The sequence below is a fragment of the Apium graveolens genome, chromosome 1 (assembly GCF_009905375.1).
Source record: "Apium graveolens cultivar Ventura chromosome 1, ASM990537v1, whole genome shotgun sequence".
Classification (NCBI taxonomy): Eukaryota; Viridiplantae; Streptophyta; class Magnoliopsida; order Apiales; family Apiaceae; genus Apium; species Apium graveolens.
This window is the reverse complement of record NC_133647.1, coordinates 196000057-196018459: the sequence shown is the minus strand read 5'-3', so window position 1 is coordinate 196018459 and position 18403 is coordinate 196000057. Positions and strand designations below refer to the sequence as shown.

The following is an 18403-nucleotide window of genomic DNA, read 5'->3' as shown; positions in this document are numbered from 1 at the left end:
CGGCCAGCTGACTTAGACGATCTGGATGGTAAGCCCCAAAAATCCTAACCTCAACCAGCTGAGTTAGACGGTCAGGGTTGCAATTAATAATTTGTTAGCTAGCAAAACAACAAATATTTTACGTGATACAATAGAAGTACAATTAAAGTATATAAAATAAAAATTATTAATATTTATAAAAAGATACACATTTGTACATGCATCTTTATTTTTCTGAAGTTAAAATACAAATTTAACCCTTAGTCCTTTACATCTGATCCAAATAACAAACTGGGCTTTTACACCAAAAGCCCACATTTCAGGCCCATATAAAAATCAGTTACTCATATTTCAAAAAAACAGTTAGCTCCCGCCATTTACACCACTATGAAATGAATCACACAGTCCTCAACCAACTCAAAAAATGTCAAACTCTCAAAAACCTAAAAACTCTACACTCTCGTCTCGTTATCGAAGGCTCCGTAAACTCCTCCGACATTGTCCTAAACAAATTTCTCCGGTTATATTTTCGTTTCGGGGAAACTGATTATGCTTGTAAGCTGTTTGATCAATGTCCTGAACCAAATACATTTTTGTGGACTTCAATGATTCATGGGTATGTTGAGAATCAGAAGTATATCGAGTCGTTTCGTATGTTTAATTGTATGTTGGAGTTGTCGGTTTTGCCTTTGAATTTTACTGTTATGTCGGTGGTTAAGGCGTTGGCTCGGAGTGGTAGATTGAGAGACGGGGAGGCGGTTTATGGGTTTGTTTGGAAATGCGGGTTTGTGTTTGATGTGATGGTGCAGAATGCTATGATTGATTTGTTTATGAGGTGCGGAGAGATTGGTTTGGCGAGATTGGTGTTTGATGAGATGAATGAGACGGATGTTGTTACGTGGAACTCAATGATATTGGGGTATGGAAGTAATGGTAGAGTTGATGTTGCACGTGAGTTTTTCGATTGTATGGGAGAGAGGAATTTGATTTCTTGGACGAGCATTATTAGTGGTTATGTGAAGGCCGGTGATATGAAGGAGGCACGGGTTCTTTTTGAGGCAATGCCTATGAGAGATTTGGCTGTTTGGAATGTAATGATTTCTGGATATGTTGATGTTGGAGATCTTGTTGCTGCTGCTGGTTTACTTGAAGCAATGCCTATTCATGAAGTCGGGACCTTGAATATAATATTATCAGGGTTCTGCAAGGCGAGGGACCTTCAATCTGCTAAACGCCTTTTTGAAAAAATGCCTTGTAAAAATGTGGCTTCGTGGACTATGATGGTAGATGGATATGTTAAATCAGGTGATTTGAACGAGGCAAGGATTATGTTTGATGAGATGCCAGAGAAGAATTTGATTTCTTGGTCTACAATGATCTGCGGTTATGCAAAAAATGGGCAGCCACGCCGTGCTTTGGAACTTTTTGAACAGTTTAAGGAACAGGGTATTAAGCCAGATGTAACTCTGATTATTGGTATTATCTCAGCTTGCTCACATTTGGGAATTTTGGATGTGGCTGAGTTGGTTATTAATGATTATATTGGACCCTCACTCTATTCTAATTTACATGTCATAACCAGTTTGATAGATATGTATGCCAAATGCGGAAGCATTGAAAAGGCTTCGAAAGTGTTTCATATGACATTAGAAAAAGACTTGCTTTGTTATAGTTCAATGATTGCAGCTTTTGCAAATTATGGATTGGGACATGAAGCCATTTCTGTGTTTCATGATATGCAAAGAGAAAATATAAAACCCGACGGAGTAACTTTTATCGGTGTTTTGAGTGCTTGCAACCATGGAGGTCTAGTTGAGGAAGGGAGGAGGTTCTTTAAACAAATGATTGAAAAGTATGATGTTCAAGCCACAGAGAAGCACTATGCCTGCATGGTTGACCTCTTTGGCCGTGCTGGTTGCCTTCAGGAAGCACATAACCTGATAACTACCATGCCCATGGCACGCTCATCAGTTGTTTGGGGAGCTTTACTTGCAGCGTGTAGTGTCCATCGTAATGTTGAACTAGCTGAAGTTGCAGCAGCTGAGTTATTTAAGATCGAGCCTGATAATTCCGGAAACTACATTCTTCTATCCAATATATATGCTTCAGCTGGACGATGGCGTGATGTTTCTAATGTAAGAGCAATGATCAGGTCTGAACGAGTGAGAAAGAACAGAGGTTCTAGTTGGATCGAGTTGGAAGCAGTTGTTCATGAGTTTGTCATGGCAGATGATTCACACAAGGATGCCGATGACATATACTGTATCTTGGAATTGCTTACAGAAGATATGAAGCTTTCATATATCTGATGGGAAACTATTAAAGTACATTTCTTTGTCCCTATACTCGGTGATATAGATATTGGCTGATCAAATGGGATTTAGAAAATAATGTGTCCTGTGACACATTTACAGAACCATAGAGTAAACGTTGCCCGACTGTCATTTCAGAACCATAGAGTAGACACATAATTGTAGAACACTCTGTATTGTTAATTATTTGGTGATTATTGGATATTAAAAAGTAGATAATTGACTGATTCTATCAATATCTTGAAACTTTAGGCAATGAAGAGCATTTGTCAGGTGTGAACCTAGTAAAAAGAGAAAAAATGCATCAACGAACCTGCTGCGGAGTCTATACCCGATAGAATATCTGGATTTGGAAATTTGCTCTTCAGAAGAGGTAGATATCTTTTTTCACTCTTTGAAGTTCTCTCTCTGCCTCTCTCAATATGTTCAAAAGAAAGTTGTTTATCTTAATTATGGAAGAGGTAGCACAATATAGATACTTTTAGCCTAGTACGATGTCTAGGCTACTATTTAGCAGTTTTAGCTTCTTCATTCTCCCTGTGATGTCACTTTTTTTGTGTATATAATTATTTGTTGAGCATCTGATTTAATATGAAAATATTGTTCTCTGACTCGTCCGTTTTCACAATACATTCAACTTTACGATTGATCTGCTAAGCTAATATTGAGTCCTTCATGAGAAGTCTCGTTTACAAAATGCCAGCAGAAAAAATTAGTATGATGATAATATTTAATAAAAGAAACGAAGTATTGTGTTACAGTTAAATGTGAACATGGAAAAAGACATCAAGACTGACATAAAAGAAAGTAGTACATATATATATGTATGTCCTTAGAAAACTCAAATATGAAAAAGATTGCCTGACATTGTCTTAAACATGGCACTTGAAGATAAATACCACATTATAATTTAGCAAAAAAATAAATAAAAAATAACCACATTACACGCCGGACATATGTTTGCTCTAACCATAGCTGAGACTAATGGAATAGACTTAGGTTGAGTCCGATTGGCAGAATCAGAATGGTATAAGAATGAAATGAATTGATTATTTTTCTGGACGACCTTACAAGTTACTAAAAATACGGGTGTACTGTGTTCACCAAACTTAATCTAAAATTTAAGAGTGAATTACCAAATGTACAGGTTAAGAGGGTGTCGAGGGCAAAAATGTGACCTACAGGCTACTTGATAACAGGTAGACATTTGACCATTGTGCGTGTATGATACCTTTGTGCCCATATCTCCGCTTCTGAGTATATTTATATTAAAGTTAATGTTAAAAAAAGTTATAAAGATAGCTGCAAGATTACATTCTTGGATTTTATTCTGCACTGGGTAAAAGGGATGAACTCCTTATCTTCATATATGATTAATATATTCCATGCTTCCACCATTAAGTAAACAATAAGTGAGATGTTTGCTTTGTCGCACAGTGCTCCAAAACAATCATCACTTGCCAAATAAATATTCGTTAAGCTATATAATACAAAGCACAAAAAATTTGTACACTGCTCAATAAGATTCTCTTATTTTTTTAATTTAAGTTTACTTAGAAGAGCTCCATTCATACCCACCACCAAGTAGCAGGGCGTATTGACTAAGAAACACTTTTGGTTGCCCTATTCCGCAAAATTGTGCAAGGATGTCAATTGTTTTTATTATATTTTTAAAAGGACATTAACTTAAAAAACTATAAAATAAATATATTATATGCATATGGTAACAGCTTTGGATTCACTCGTCTATCTCTTTTAATTTAAGTTAGGCATTTTCATTTATGGTTTGTAAAATTTTATATGTTTGTTGGAAAAAATTGATTAGGGTTGTCTGCAACCTGATATCGTTCTTGCACCACTATTTGTTGATGGACCCTGCCGAAATTCATGTGTCATGATCATTATAGCCTTACTCTAGTCCTGAAATTATGAAATTAACAATTAGTAGGTTTCATTGTTTATGCTTACTTAGTGACAGTGTAGTGGTGACATTCATGTTCTATACAAGGTTTATTGCTGTTGATGCTATATTTAGTCTTTGTAGTCCCATGTGTGCACCCTACCGGCCCGAATTCCCTCCCCTTCTCTGTCCGCAACAGGAGGTACAGCATAACCTTCAAAATAACCATGAATAACAATTAAATAAAGATTTTAAACCCTACATATTCTTGTTGTTCTTGTGTTAAAGTAGTTTTTTCTTGGGCATTTCTCATTATTTGTTTTAAATGTAAATAATTATGTATCCTGAACATGTTAATATGTATTGAACATTAGATTCCAAATCTACATATAATTATTAATAGTGATACCAGTTTAAAAAGCACATTGTCAAAGCACTAAGAGCTGTTGTCTTATAAAATCAATTAATGTTTTGAAAAATACTTCTGTCCAGGAAAGGCCTGGTCCTCAGTTGAGTGAAGGTGGTACTTGGTAGATAACTACTATGACTGGATTTCTAGTACAATGAGTTTTGTCAGTTATTGAGTAAGCTGGTAAACACCATAATCATTGTTCTCCAACATATGTCAAAATTGACTAGGAGTTTGAAGCTACTTATCAGTGTTCTTTCTTTTGTAAGTTTTTTGGCAGACCTTAGAAGTTGTTTTTATGAATTTTTCTTAGGTTTTAAAATGTGTCATATATAGGTAAATACTTTGAAATGTGTGTATAATATGCTCGTACTAGTTTTGCTATTCAAACTAAAAATGTTGAGGCACAAAAATCACTCCCAGTCCCAAAATATAGAAAGCTTACATTATTGTTTTGGTATAATCCAAAGAGCGTGTAATGTTTTTCCCTACCATCTCATTTTGAAATCGACTGAAAATGATATGGTTTAACGGTATCAATCTATACTAGTAGGTGTAAGTACAGATCGGACTTCTGTGTTGTCAAATCCTGTTTGCTTGATAACAAATAATTGAGTAGCGAGGTGTCAGAGAATTATTAGTCACTATAGTTCGAAGAAGAAATTAGGATAAGATTACGTGCCGATGTCTAATCACCGATGTCGTATGCACTATTTCTAGTAATGTATAGGGAAACCTTAGTGGACAAAACTTACTTAATAGAACAATTTTCTGGTTCTTGCCCCTAGTAGTTCCCTGGTGAATTGATAACCCGGAAACTACAATAGGCATGGTGGTTTCAGATGTGGCAAATAGTAACTGCAAAAATTTACTGGCCGATGATACTAGAATATCTACTTAGAAACTTCTTTTTCGAACTTATATTATGAATTTTGGCTGGAGAACACTTCCTTCCTGATAGATAAACAGTCAAGGAGACCAACTCATATCTTCTACTTTTATATGTACATGAACTTTCATAGGGGTGATCGATAGATGACCAAAGTACTCTGAATAGTTCATACAATTAAGCAATCAAATTTGTATAACTAATTCGTCTGATCATATATTACAAACAAGGACATCATAATAGAACGTTAAAACTAACACTGATTTTCTCGCAATATATATCATAAAGAAACCATAACTTTTACAAGAAACTTTCACTTCCCACTTTCCCGGTCGATACCCAGATAAAGGGTTTGTACTGATCAAGGTAGTAAAATTTAGAAGTCTTTCGAGAACCCAAGCTGGAAGATTTTTTCTTCAATGAAGAGATCTCCTCCACAGTAGCTTTTGTTTGTTGTCATTTGAGGTTTCTTCAAACAGCACAACCCAATCCTCTGGCTTCTGACCCTTTCATGATTCTCAGTCTCTTGCAGGTTGACATAAACATACTGCAGAAATGAGAAACAGATAGAGATGAGCATACAAATTATAAACAAACAGACCAATAGCACACATGAACTTCAACCGCTAACACACACACAGGACAAGGAGAACTTACTCCCATGGAACATCTCCAACCAACATCAAGTCACCATCTTTGTCTTCATAAGTAGGTGCATGTTCTGATCCTTTGTAACCCTCCCTCTCAGAGTATTCACCTAAAACCAAATTATACCGCGATACATTTAGAAACATGTGATATAATCTTAACAGAAAAATCATAGGTAAATTGTTAGAAAAAACAAAGAAGTCTATATTAGTATTACCTATAGAGAGTTTGAACATGTTCTCTAAAGCCTTTAAGAGATCTGTATAGCCATTATAGACCTTCAAATCGATCTTTCTTAGGTAAGGTGCTCCATCCATGCTTACTTTGACATAATTTCCATACTCTGCCTCAGCCTTCTTTGGTGCAAAGTTATTTTTCCTGTAGGATCTAATTGGTGGCCACCCAATCACTTGTGCCCTGTAATTTTACATACTCATTAGTTTTCTATATTCCCGGAAGAATTTCAGCATTAGCTATATACAATATCATAAAACTATATAAGGCTGTGACTTACTTGGCAGCAGGTGCAGCTTCATGGTGATGATGTTTGATATCATCATTAGCCTTTGATTCATCATCTTCAGCAGACTTTGGTGCTGCTCGTTTGTTTTTGTTGAAGCTAGAGATCGTCTCTTTTTCAATTTTGTCCCTCCCTGGTAAACCCAGCCTGAGTTCAGTAGCCTCAAGATTGAGACCTGTTTCCTCAATTCTTATGCTTTCCATTTGTAACAGCTCTTGACAAGAAAAAAAAGCTAGAATCTTATTGTAGGTGTGCTGTTTAGAAGTGAAGGTGGATCAAAAGTATGTGGTACAAGGTAAGAGAAGTTTGTATTGTTAGTACAGAAGAAGGGGTATTATTACAGGTATATGGTATATGACTATATAGAAGGGAATATATATCTATGAAGTGACTTAGAAATGTTATCGAAGGGCATGAATTTAGGACAAAGATAAGCTAAGCTGTCGGTAGCATTAGCGGCATCTTTGAGGCAACTGCTCCTACATTTAGGGGACAAGAGTTAGACAAGCTCAGCCGCCCATATGGAAGACATCAGGACTTGAATGTGATGGTCAAAAATGCATTTTAAAGGGTTTAAGATGAATTTAAGGGTGTAAAATTAGATAGATTAAGCGAGATTTAACATTTCTTGTGAGTTTACGGGGTCACTTTGTTGGTGTTGGGCATGGGCAAAGAATGTACATGTGGGACTAGGTTTTTTGGCAGGTTGATTTTAAGCAAGTTCTTAGTAGCAGCATATTGTCCACAAAAAAGAAAAAAAATGAAAATAAAGGAAGATAATAGAGCTACTATACTAGTACAATACATGTGGTTTGTCATGCATCTATGAGTCAGCATTCATTTTACCCAATACTCACACACATGAACACACCAAAATTTATGTACATGTCTGTAATATGTAATGGATTAACTATTGTTTTACTATGTATTATGCATATCTCTATATGTAAGTATGCTTTCAAATGTATCAAAAGTTCTTATCGAGTAGCTTCATCCAGATTCAGACTATTATCGATCGAATAATTTGAGCTATGTATGCCTATATTCTCTGAAACAAAATGGTCTGTTGAAGGATTCCCTCATTTTAATAGGTATACACATTATATGCAGAAAACTTATTGCAGAATTTGTAAAAGGCCATTGGTTCTATAATATATAAGTTTCAACTTTGATGTATTTAGTTTCGCGTCTATATTTTGTACCAGATTCCAAATTTACGATTCATGTCACCATTTGCAGGACAAAATCAGGTTTTACGGATAATGAAACACTATGCACATAATATCGAACTCTTGAATATTTGTCTTCTTATTTTCCAAAAAGTTCAGAGACTTTTTGTGTTCTGCAATATTGCATTTTGCTAACTACTTGGACATTTTGCAGAATACTGTGATAGAACTGTGATAGACTATTTGAACTGTTGTTTAAGTGCATGAATCTGGAGAATCCCCCTAAGTGTTAGATACCTAATCACATGGAAAACATGTAAGTCATCTCTGTCTTCTTCTCGAAGTTTTCTACTCAGAGCAGCTGTAGAATTCGATACAGTTTAATTAAAAACTTTTGAATCTTGAACTTGTCAATCTTCCTTATTCCTTCAATAGGAAATGTACCATAAGATGCATGAATGTTTAAAGGTTAACTTTGTATTGTTAAATGTAGAATAGAGTACAGAGAATTGCTTAGTTTTATAGTATTTGTGTTTACAGATCATATTTTTTTACTTGTGCTTCTAGTTAAAACCTTTTTTTAGCACCAAATGCTTTGCACATGAACATGACTATCTGTGCTGTTTATGAAGCAAAGTAAAGCACCTTAAAGTTAGATTATGAAAAACAGTGAACTTTGTCATATCTTGTTCCTTGGTCTCAAGACTCTCAACTATCTCACCCCTAGGATCCCATATAGTATTATCAGCATCAGGGTCCATATATGCCATGCGTGTGCTGGCATTCTTGCTTTAATTTTTTTCTATCTTCTCTTTCACTAAAGACTTTGCCCTATAATGTATGTTGTTTCCGAATCATTGCTCACCGCGTTAACTAATAACCAAATTCCAACTCATTTATTCAGCCACCGAACGACAACTCTCTCTCTCCCCCCCCCCCTCTCTCTCTCTCCCTCCCTCTCTCTCTCTCTCTCTCTCCCTCACCCTCTCTCTCTCTCTCTCTCTCTCTCTCTCCCTCTCTCTCTGTGATACCTGGCTTCTGGATGGTCGAATGTAATTATTAAAATTTGATTTAATTTCTTGTGACCTCTATATTATATCGGATAGCAAGAAGGAAACAAATGGAATGATTCAAAGAGTAATTTTGTATATTCTGTAGTGGTGGAGTATACTAATATTTATGCTGTACACCATACATTAAAGTAATAAGATGCCCTTTTTGTGTCTGTTCCTGGTAGTACATTTCTCTATATTAATATCCACATACCTATCCTGATTAGATAACAGAGAGGAATAAAATATATGAGAGAATCTATGGTATAGTTCTAATTAAGTCTTTGAAGTATGGGACATTGTAACTTGGAGAATATGTAAGGTCTGAATCTGTACATTGATTGCATATGACTATTCTGATACATTTGATTGTTATCTTAGAGTTCTTAAATTGCAAGCTTAGCAAAAATGACATTACTTTGAAGTGTTCGCAACAAAAGTCTAAGCTGGTTCCTAACTTGATAAAATTTGCGGAAAATGTGAAAGCGAAAAGAGATAATCATTCTGATAAATATCTGTTGACACGGGATAGGAACCTTGTAAGAAAGCTTAGCCAATCGTTAGAGGACTATCAGCCTATCAGAGCTAGTTTTACTAATTGAGAACTTGTCTTGATGAATTACGCATTTCAGGTAACAAGAATATATCAATATTCGACATCTATGGCTTTGTTTGGATCAACTTGAGATAGTCAAGGTTAATCAAACAGCAGAGCATGAAAGGTACAAGATATGAAAACATTCAAAGTTGGAGAAACGTTGCGATCGTGATCAAAGGCCGTGGGGACAATGAAAGGTTTGTGTATAACGAGTAGATATATTGCTGTGTGTGTGTGTGTGAATCTCGTGGTGCTTGAGTATCAGCTCGTGCTGCAGTATTACTGCATATAGAGAAGATGGACTTGACAGGACTCATTAAATGGAATTTGTAATTAACTGGCAAGAGGATTTGCGATTTTTGTGAACAAGGATGCTGAATTTGTGGCACACAATGTTCTGGTATAGCATCTTATCGTTATAACATGAATCTCCAGTATACTTTTCTCTGGTCATTTTTCATCCTACGTACGAAACTACGAATTTCGTATAGTCATTTTCTTAGGGTGGATAAAAGTTCATTTTCCAGGTAGGTTTTCATTTATCAGTACCTGTCTTTACATGGTGCTGGCGATGTAGCAATGCATTCAAGTGCTGATAATGCTTTTCCCAGAGGTAAACTAGTAATCATGCTGTTCAAGGGCACTCAGTCAACATACTTATGCATATATGTGCGTGAACGGACACTCAAAGCTGGTGTATTAGGAGTCAGGATGGCAATATCCTTTCCGTTACGTTATACTCCCTCCATTCCAAATTAGTGGTCATAACTTTTGCACGTAATTTAACGGGCAAAAATAGCATATCTCCGTTAATTATTTTTCAATTTCTTTTTTTTTGGGAATAAAAGTTTAAGATTTAAATTTTTATTCACAAATTTTTTTTAAAAAATAATTAACGGAGATATACGGTCAAGATACCTTAAAATACGCATAAAAGTCAAATATGACCACTAATTTTGGATGGAGGAAGTAAATCAGAACAAATGGATCGGATAGAGTTTTCGTAACAAATCTCTCGGGATAAATTTTTCATTCATACATGTAGGGCTAGAAATTGAAGTCTCATTTAGACCGAGTTAGAAGTGTCCAACATAAATACTTGTCTAAATACCGAATACAGACACATTTCAAAAAATATCTGTTTTTTTTTACCTAAAATAGGTATTCATGTCCGACTGTCTTAGTGTAAAAGTGTTATTCATGTCCGAGTGCCTTAGTGTCAAGTAGACCTGACAAAATGAGTCTGGATCCGAAAAACCGAACCGAAATCTATGGATCCGAGATCCGAATTATATAAACCGATAATTATCCGAAAATCAAATTAAACCAATCCAAAAATTACCTGAACTGAAAATTTAACCGAAAATGATCTGAAATACTTGATCCGATTATAAATTGGAACCGAACAAAACCGATCAATATAATATCTGAACCGAATATGATCCGAAATAAGCAAAATTCATATTTGTATCTTATATTCGTGATAATTTAATTATTTAATCATAAATTAATGTAAAAGTACATTATATTATATTAAAAGTACTACACTTAATAAAAAGATATATTTTAAGTCTCACAACATGAAAAAATAAATAAGTTATGATCCGAAATATCCGAACCGAATTTCATTCGCTTTTAATTTGAATTAGACCCGAATCAAATCACATCCGATCCGATCCGAATGACCTCCAGTTATATCATAATCCGAAAGTGGAACCGATCCGAAATAGATCTGATCCGAAACCGATTTTATCCGATTTGTCAGGTCTAGTGTCAAGTATTCGACATCAGTACCCTCGAAGAAAAGATGAATAATCCGTAACACAAACTCACATGCAAAGGGAAAGATGGATATAAATTGGCAGAAGGGAAAGATGGATATAAATTGGCAGTAGTAAGCAGACAAAGATGTTCCAGTCCAACACACAAAGAGTAGTACAGAATTAATGATATGAAAGAGAAGTGGAGGGAATTATAGATGGACCAAAAATGGTGGGGGGATAAATTAGCTTTTGGTGCAATTAAATCCGTGGGCACTGTATTGTGAAACATCATGTACTGATTTGCACCTCATATGGAGCAACACATATATCATCTAACTGCCCATCTGGACCACTCTATGTACATATTTGTACACGGAGATGCATAAAATTACAAAACCAAAATTCCAAGAACAAACTATTAAAGGGTTTGGGGTCCATCGTTTTTTTTTTTTATTTTACTTTGATTTTACATCTGAGAAAATCCGTAATATCCTTAAATTTAAAACTGTATCGATCTATACTATACTATAATAACCGAAACGTTATATAATTTGATATGCCTTTTTTGGTTGATTTGTTTATCCTCATTTATGACTTTATGACTGTTCTTTTTAATTAAGTGATCATGACCGTTAGATTCAAATACTAAAAGAATATACACTACTCAAGCTCCCTGGTTCGAACCCGCCAACAACAAACATTTATATTATTCTTTATACATTACTAAAACTCACAGGTTCGAACCCCACCAACAACAAATAGGGTCGTTAGATTCAAATACTAAAACAATATATACTACTCAAGCTCCCTGGTTCGAACCCCGTCAAGAACAAATATTTATATTATTTTTTATACATTACTAAAACTCACAGGTTCGAACCCCGCCAACAACAAATAGGACCGTTAGATTCAAATACTAAAATAATATATACTACTCAAACTCCCTGGTTCGAACCCCGCCAACAACAAATATTTATATTATTCTTTATACATTACTAAAACTCTCAGGTTCGAAACCCTCCAATAACAAATATTATATTATCATTTATATATTATCCAAGATTCAGGTTCGAATTCTTCCAACAACAAATATTTATATTATTATTTATAAATATACTAATAAGATAATAATCCAAAAAAATTATTATAATTTTAAATAATATAAAAATATTAATGAAAACTCGTGCATCACACGGGTTTTAAAGCTAGTTAAATTATATTATAAAAAACAATAATTAGAGCTAGATAATTGACGGATTACGGAAAAAGGTACAAGTTGAATCGGATTTAAAAAAAAAGATGCAAAATGCAATTTCTGAAAATAGTTTTTCAAAAGTGATTTTCGAACAAAGTTAAATAATACAACATGCAATTCCCTTTATTATAATTCCGCTTTTCAGAATCCTGATTCCGCCCCTGCATCTGCTCGCAATTTACACCAAGAAGGTGTTGCTCGCAATTTACACCTGGAATGTGTACAGGCAGCAGGCTATCACAAGAATGTCTGCAGCCAGCAAGTTCTTGATCTGGATTCTGGTCCCATAATTGAATGCAAAAATGTGAAGTACGGTATATTGATTCCAACTAAGCTGAATATAGGCATGTTTGAGCTGGAAAGACGTAGATATGTTGAACAAGGTATTAAGTTTATATGAAATCAGTAGCTACCAACAGCTAAAGAAGTAATGGCGTACGTATATTGTCTTACATATATTCTTCATGTATGTGTAGATCACCAAATAATGGTGATGGAATTAAACATCCAACCAAATAATGGTCCTGTTCCGTGATAATTGATGATCGTAATTATTTATCGTTAAAATTTTTGATATGTTAAATAGAAAATTGATGTGAATATATAGAGGTCACGTCATTGTTTATAGAGTTCTTTGTCTATTATAAATTATTTGCAAATAATCGTTAAACGTGGAACAACGCTCCCTCCCCCTTTATTCTGACGAACCCCAATCAAGATGACGGAATAACTAAATGCAACCGGAGAATTAATGGATGCCGTAACCACATTCCGATTCTTTCATTCAAATAATTCAATTATCAAAGTCTCGACACGCCTTTGTACATCAAATATAATTATTAGAATATAGATCCGGTTGGAGTTTGCTCTAACATCTTAAAATTTTAGATGAGTTGATTATTAAACATGGTATCAGAGTTTAGACCGGCGGGAGGACTAATATTCGATTCACAGCCACTCTCAATATTCTTACAATTTAATGTAAACACGAAAGATAATTTATGTCCAAAGATGGGCGCCCGTGTACCACTTTTCGACCGAAAAATCGGCTCTCCAGTAAGAGGAAATGTTAGATATAGCTCCGATTGATCTTTTCTCTAATATTTTAAGGTTTTAGATGAGTTGGTTACTCAACAACAATAATCGTACAATGTATCACCATCATACTCATCGAGTGCGACTTGAGTGCTGTAACGAAAAATGAAGCTTGCCATTTTCTAGAAATGCAGCTACGCTTAAGGTGAATCTTTACGAATAAAGGTTAGCTAATTAGTTAACAACACAATGAACTAATTAGATCTTTAATTCTGTCTTAAAGTAACTCAAGTTTTAGAGAGAATCACAAATAACCAATGGCACTCTAGTAGCTAGCTAGCTACTAGCTAGGAATATATATAGTTCAAAATTAGGATCACTTCTCATTGTAGTTTATATCAAAAAAAACCTAATTTGTTTGATCTCTCGAAGTTGACTAATACCATTAGGGTAATCGTATCTTTACAAATTTTATTCTTTACAGATTGTCATAAATCAAAGTATATTCACTTTTAACCTACCATGGATGAGATAATATTTGTTTTGTCGTCACATAATTAGCCAGTCATCAATCTTGACATGCATATTTTTCTAACGCCGTTTGATTTATGAAAGAAAGTTATAATAAGACAGCAACTCATCTGAAATGTATACTTACTTGCTGGCACATGATCAGTCAAATAAACCCTTTGAAAACCATTTTCTTATGTAAACTAATTCGTCATGCATGACTTAAACCTACAAAAAGGTAAGACCCATTAGATATACGGAAACCAAACTTAATTATTAGTCCTCCACCTTCCATTATCCCTTCTAATATTTGTAGGGAAAATCAATTTTTTTGTCACTCAAGTAATTCTTTCTTTAGAAACCTATCAGTGAACTTATTTTTTATTTATTTTCGTCAGTAACGTTACTCTTGGATTGGATTGTACCATATTCCGTCAAGTTTAACTTCTAACTGTTAAATATAGTGCATATGTGGACAGTCTTGCTGAGGTGTCATATCTATATATATTTAAATATAACCCGGTTCTATTCATTTCAAATTTGGGGAAAAATCTGAATTAGGGTTCAATATCTCTGAAAAGCAATAGCTTATATCATGTCCACATCTTCAATTGATTCGCGAGCTGGAGCCTTATGTTGCTACTATGGAGTTGAAGCACGAATCTGGGTATCTTCTAAATCAAAGTCCAGAGGTTTGAAATTTTACGGATGTCCATTTTACAAGGGTCGAAGTAAGTATTGTGGTTTTTTTATGGTATGACAAGGTCACAGTGCAGACAAGATGTGAAGACAACAATCCAATTCGAGATTTAGAATTTGAGAAGGTCACATTAGAGGAAAAAATCAACAGGTTGGAGGCTTTATTAGAATGTTCGAAGATTGAAATTGCTTGCTTGAAGCTAATGTTGCAATCCAAGAATGAGACCATGGTGTGGAACAGAGCTACCATTGTTGTGTTATTTATCATGTTAACTTGTACTACTGTTAAACTACTAGCAAACAAGAATATGATGTAATTTGATTATACTGCAACTTGTACAAGACTGCAACTTTATTAACATTGAACTGCAAGTATTGATTATATCATGATGTTGTTGATTGTTTTTTGTTGCTACTACTAAAGTTATAGCTTATTTAACTGTATTGATATAGATAGTTAGACTGATAAAAACTTCATAACTGAATATCAAAAGTAATTACATAGATTGATTGCAAATGAAATTACAGAGTTTTAAGTCGCATACCAAAAAAAATTACATAGTCTCATATCAAATGGAGTCTACTACATAAAATACTTAAAAGGTGCATCCATCAGTTATTCTCCAGTTCACTTCTTGTGTAAACTCTTTTTCCATTTTTTTGTTAATGGAGAATGAAATGGAGATAGCTGACTTGAAGTTGTCTGCCTCTGTAACTCCTCTGTACCTTAATTTGGAGTGCATGGCTGTGAACTAGTCAATCTGACTGTAGTTGTTGATGAGGACAAATATGTATGTCCATCATCTCCAATTAACACTCCTATACCAGATGGTCTCCTTTCAGTCTGAATTTGAGTAGTTGAGGCCTTTGGAGGTCTTCCCCTCCTTTTCTTTTGAATAGTTTATGTTGGAGGCTGGTCATCTGCCTTGGTATGCACTGGCCTACCCCTTTTTTTGGTGGTGCTTGCTCTGATGAAGGTGTCGTTGTAGTCTACAATGAAATGCACAAATGAACAATTCACACACTAAGTTTAGTTTGTAAACAAATGATAAATGAACAATTCACCTATTAAAACTTAACTACCACTGTGATTTTTTTTGTTTCCTCACATTTTGTTTATTTCATAAGGAATGTGCTTTTGCAGCCTCAGATTGTGCTTTTTTTGCTTCTGCAGCCTTCCTATGATTCTTGCCACATGAAAATTTACAGAGACACATCATTTTTCCTACTAGAATTGCTAGGTTTTGATTGAGTATTTACTACAAGAATTTGTAGGTTTTCATTAAAAAATGGCACGTTTACAAAATTTGGGGCCCAACTAAAACAATTTATACCAGAATACATGTTGGTAAAAAATGATTAAGTAATTTCTATCCAGTTTTGTTGATATGATATGTTAGTAGCAAATACCTTTTTTTCTTGAAGCTATTGTCAAATGACACCTTAAGATGTCAAAGTATATGATTACTTAATAATGTATTTCAAACTTATGTTTATGAACACACATTAAAAGTTTTAGTTCTCAAACTTTTACTACCTTACATTGTCTCAATTTATTAATTTATGTCATGTTTGACTTTTTACTGTTAAACTAACCCAAGTTTAACTAAAAATTTCATGTTGCATATAATTGAAAGGGGTCTGGTCCAGGCAACCGTTTTCGAGGAAGGTGTTATATACCAAACAATTTGTGGATGAAAGATTGGACGGCCTGAATTTAAAATTTCTCTCATACCAACCGCTAACATTGTCCGCGATCTCTAAAACTTTTTTAAACGTACCGCCGACGGCGGTTACTAGGTTAAGAAATATAATATGTGATCATATGGCTCACATTTTTGCATTCTTTTATAGATATTTTTTTCATTTTTTATATTAAAATATTATTTTATGCTATTTATTTATTTATTTTTGAAAAATAAAGTAATTTTTTTATAACTATCTAATTAAAATTAAGTGTATAGTATTTTTAAATTATAACAAGAAATTTGAAATTTAATCATTTTTATATAGTGTATCTTTAAATTTTATTTTGTTTTACTTAACAGTATATAAAAAATTGAAATTAAAATAATCACTTTTAAAACTTTGATCATATTTCATCATTTTGAATTTATTTGATTAAGAACAAAATAGCTTTATATATTTTAAGCAACTCATTTCTATTTAAATTTCATAATTATAAAAATATTAATATATAAAAATATTAATATACACTACCGTTACAAATGATAATACAAATTATTTTGCAAGATTTTATTTTTAATGAGCATTATCAAATTTTTATGCATAATCTTTTTAAATTTAATAAAAAACTTAAGGTCTGATTTGTTTAAAAAAATTAACATTATTTATCTTAAATAAATAAATAAGTAAATAAATATAACAAAATTATATTTTACTTGAGGTGTGATTTGTTTAGAAAAATTAACTTTATTACTCTTACATAAATCAATAAGTAAATAAATAGAAAAAAATTACATTTTAAATGTAATAAACAAAAAACAAATTTGATAAAATAATGTGGACTAGATGATCACATGTTACATTACTTAAACTATTGAAAAAGTTTTATGGACCGCGGATAATATCAGCTGTTGGTGGAAGAGAAATTTTAAATCTAGGTCGTCCAATCTTTCATCCAAGAGCTTAGAAGTTGTTTGTTATATAACACCTCCCTACAAACGGTTGCCACGGACTTGACCCCTAATTGAAAATATTTATAATATATATCATTAAAAAGCATATTTAATCTATTTTAATATGTATTTTTCAGTTTTCAAAATAATGAAATAGTAAGTTTTATCTACTATTAAAGTTGAGTTAATTTAACAATAAAAAGTCAAATAAAATAAATAAATTGGAACGAAATATTATTAATAATGATGATTTCATACATGTACAAAATATCTACCGATAAAAATGAGTCAAATTCATAAAAATTAGTTCTCGGTGTGACTATGTACACTATTAAGGCTAGCTCTACTTAATTGTATACTTTTATTTAGGTAGGATATTAGGTTTAAGTTCTCTCACTCTTTTATCTATATGATTCTATGAATTGAATAGCGGAATAAATATTTGTCTATTATCTTAAGTTTTTTAAAAAATTGTTGGATATACGATTTTTTTTATTATATGAAACCCGCAGCCGGTACGATTCGGGTGAGCACTGTAAACCCCACATGCTCACACAATAGTCTGCAAACCATGTGAATCAAGATGAATCACACTTAAGCACCGGACTCTAGTTCATGAGATATAATCATAAATTCTTCTTCATTAGGATTCGAAACTGTGACAAAAAAGATAATTAACTATATTTCTCAAATTCATATAAATTTTTGATAACATCTAAATTCATTTGATTCCGAACACCAGATTAGATAGGTAACAACTAACCGCAGAGAACAATACATAATATAGGTAGATAAAAGTAGTTTTGATGAAATGAAGCAACCAATCAGGCTCTGCCAATTAAGTTAGACAGCGGGAGTAATACTTCCTCCATCCCGATATATATTTGTCATTTTGACTTCTGATACTATTTATCGTAACCGATTGACTATTAATTTATAAAATCAAATAAAGTCATGAGTGATTTTGTTAAATTCGTATTTATGAATACTTTAATACAATAAAGTTTTTATATTTAATACTAATAC

The 18403-nt window shown here is 33.4% G+C and overlaps 2 protein-coding genes across 6 annotated transcripts; one reads left to right on the top strand and one right to left on the bottom strand.

Moving 5' to 3' along the window:
* The first annotated feature begins 367 nt into the window (after window positions 1–367).
* LOC141676257 (pentatricopeptide repeat-containing protein At2g20540-like) lies at window positions 368–10104 on the top strand. Of its 5 annotated transcripts, none has more exons than XM_074482105.1 (4): window positions 368–2664; window positions 8041–8142; window positions 9511–9876; window positions 10023–10104. In XM_074482105.1, the coding sequence occupies exon 1, from the start codon at window positions 372–374 to the stop codon at window positions 2286–2288; it is 1917 nt and encodes a 638-aa protein (XP_074338206.1). In that variant the 5' UTR covers window positions 368–371; the 3' UTR covers window positions 2289–2664; window positions 8041–8142; window positions 9511–9876; window positions 10023–10104. The 5 variants fall into 5 exon arrangements, 4 of the variants coding, with proteins under 4 accessions (XP_074338206.1, XP_074338205.1, XP_074338204.1 ...); XM_074482104.1 differs by having other exon boundaries at window positions 10004–10104; XM_074482103.1 differs by lacking the exon at window positions 10023–10104 and having other exon boundaries at window positions 368–2303; window positions 2544–2664; window positions 9511–9923.
* On the bottom strand, window positions 5667–7107 carry LOC141676324 (auxin-induced protein 22D-like). The gene is made up of 4 exons (XM_074482107.1): window positions 6652–7107; window positions 6355–6554; window positions 6147–6246; window positions 5667–6036 (listed from the first exon to the last, which is right to left on the bottom strand). The coding sequence occupies exons 1-4, from the start codon at window positions 6858–6860 to the stop codon at window positions 5961–5963; spliced, it is 585 nt and encodes a 194-aa protein (XP_074338208.1). The 5' UTR covers window positions 6861–7107; the 3' UTR covers window positions 5667–5960.
* Window positions 10105–18403: the final 8299 nt, after the last annotated feature.

Bases quoted from the DNA above. Each gene is read 5' to 3' on its own strand.
- LOC141676324 (XM_074482107.1), bottom strand. From the start codon at position 6,860: ATGGAAAGCATAAGAATTGAGGAAACAGGTCTCAATCTTGAGGCTACT. The intron at 6,555-6,651 runs GTAAGTCACAGC...GTAAAATTACAG, and splicing joins GAAGCTGCACCTGCTGCCAA to GGCACAAGTGATTGGGTGGC. The intron at 6,037-6,146 runs GTAAGTTCTCCT...TCATTTCTGCAG, and splicing joins GTTGGAGATGTTCCATGGGA to TATGTTTATGTCAACCTGCA.
- LOC141676257 (XM_074482105.1), top strand. From the start codon at position 372: ATGAATCACACAGTCCTCAACCAACTCAAAAAATGTCAAACTCTCAAA.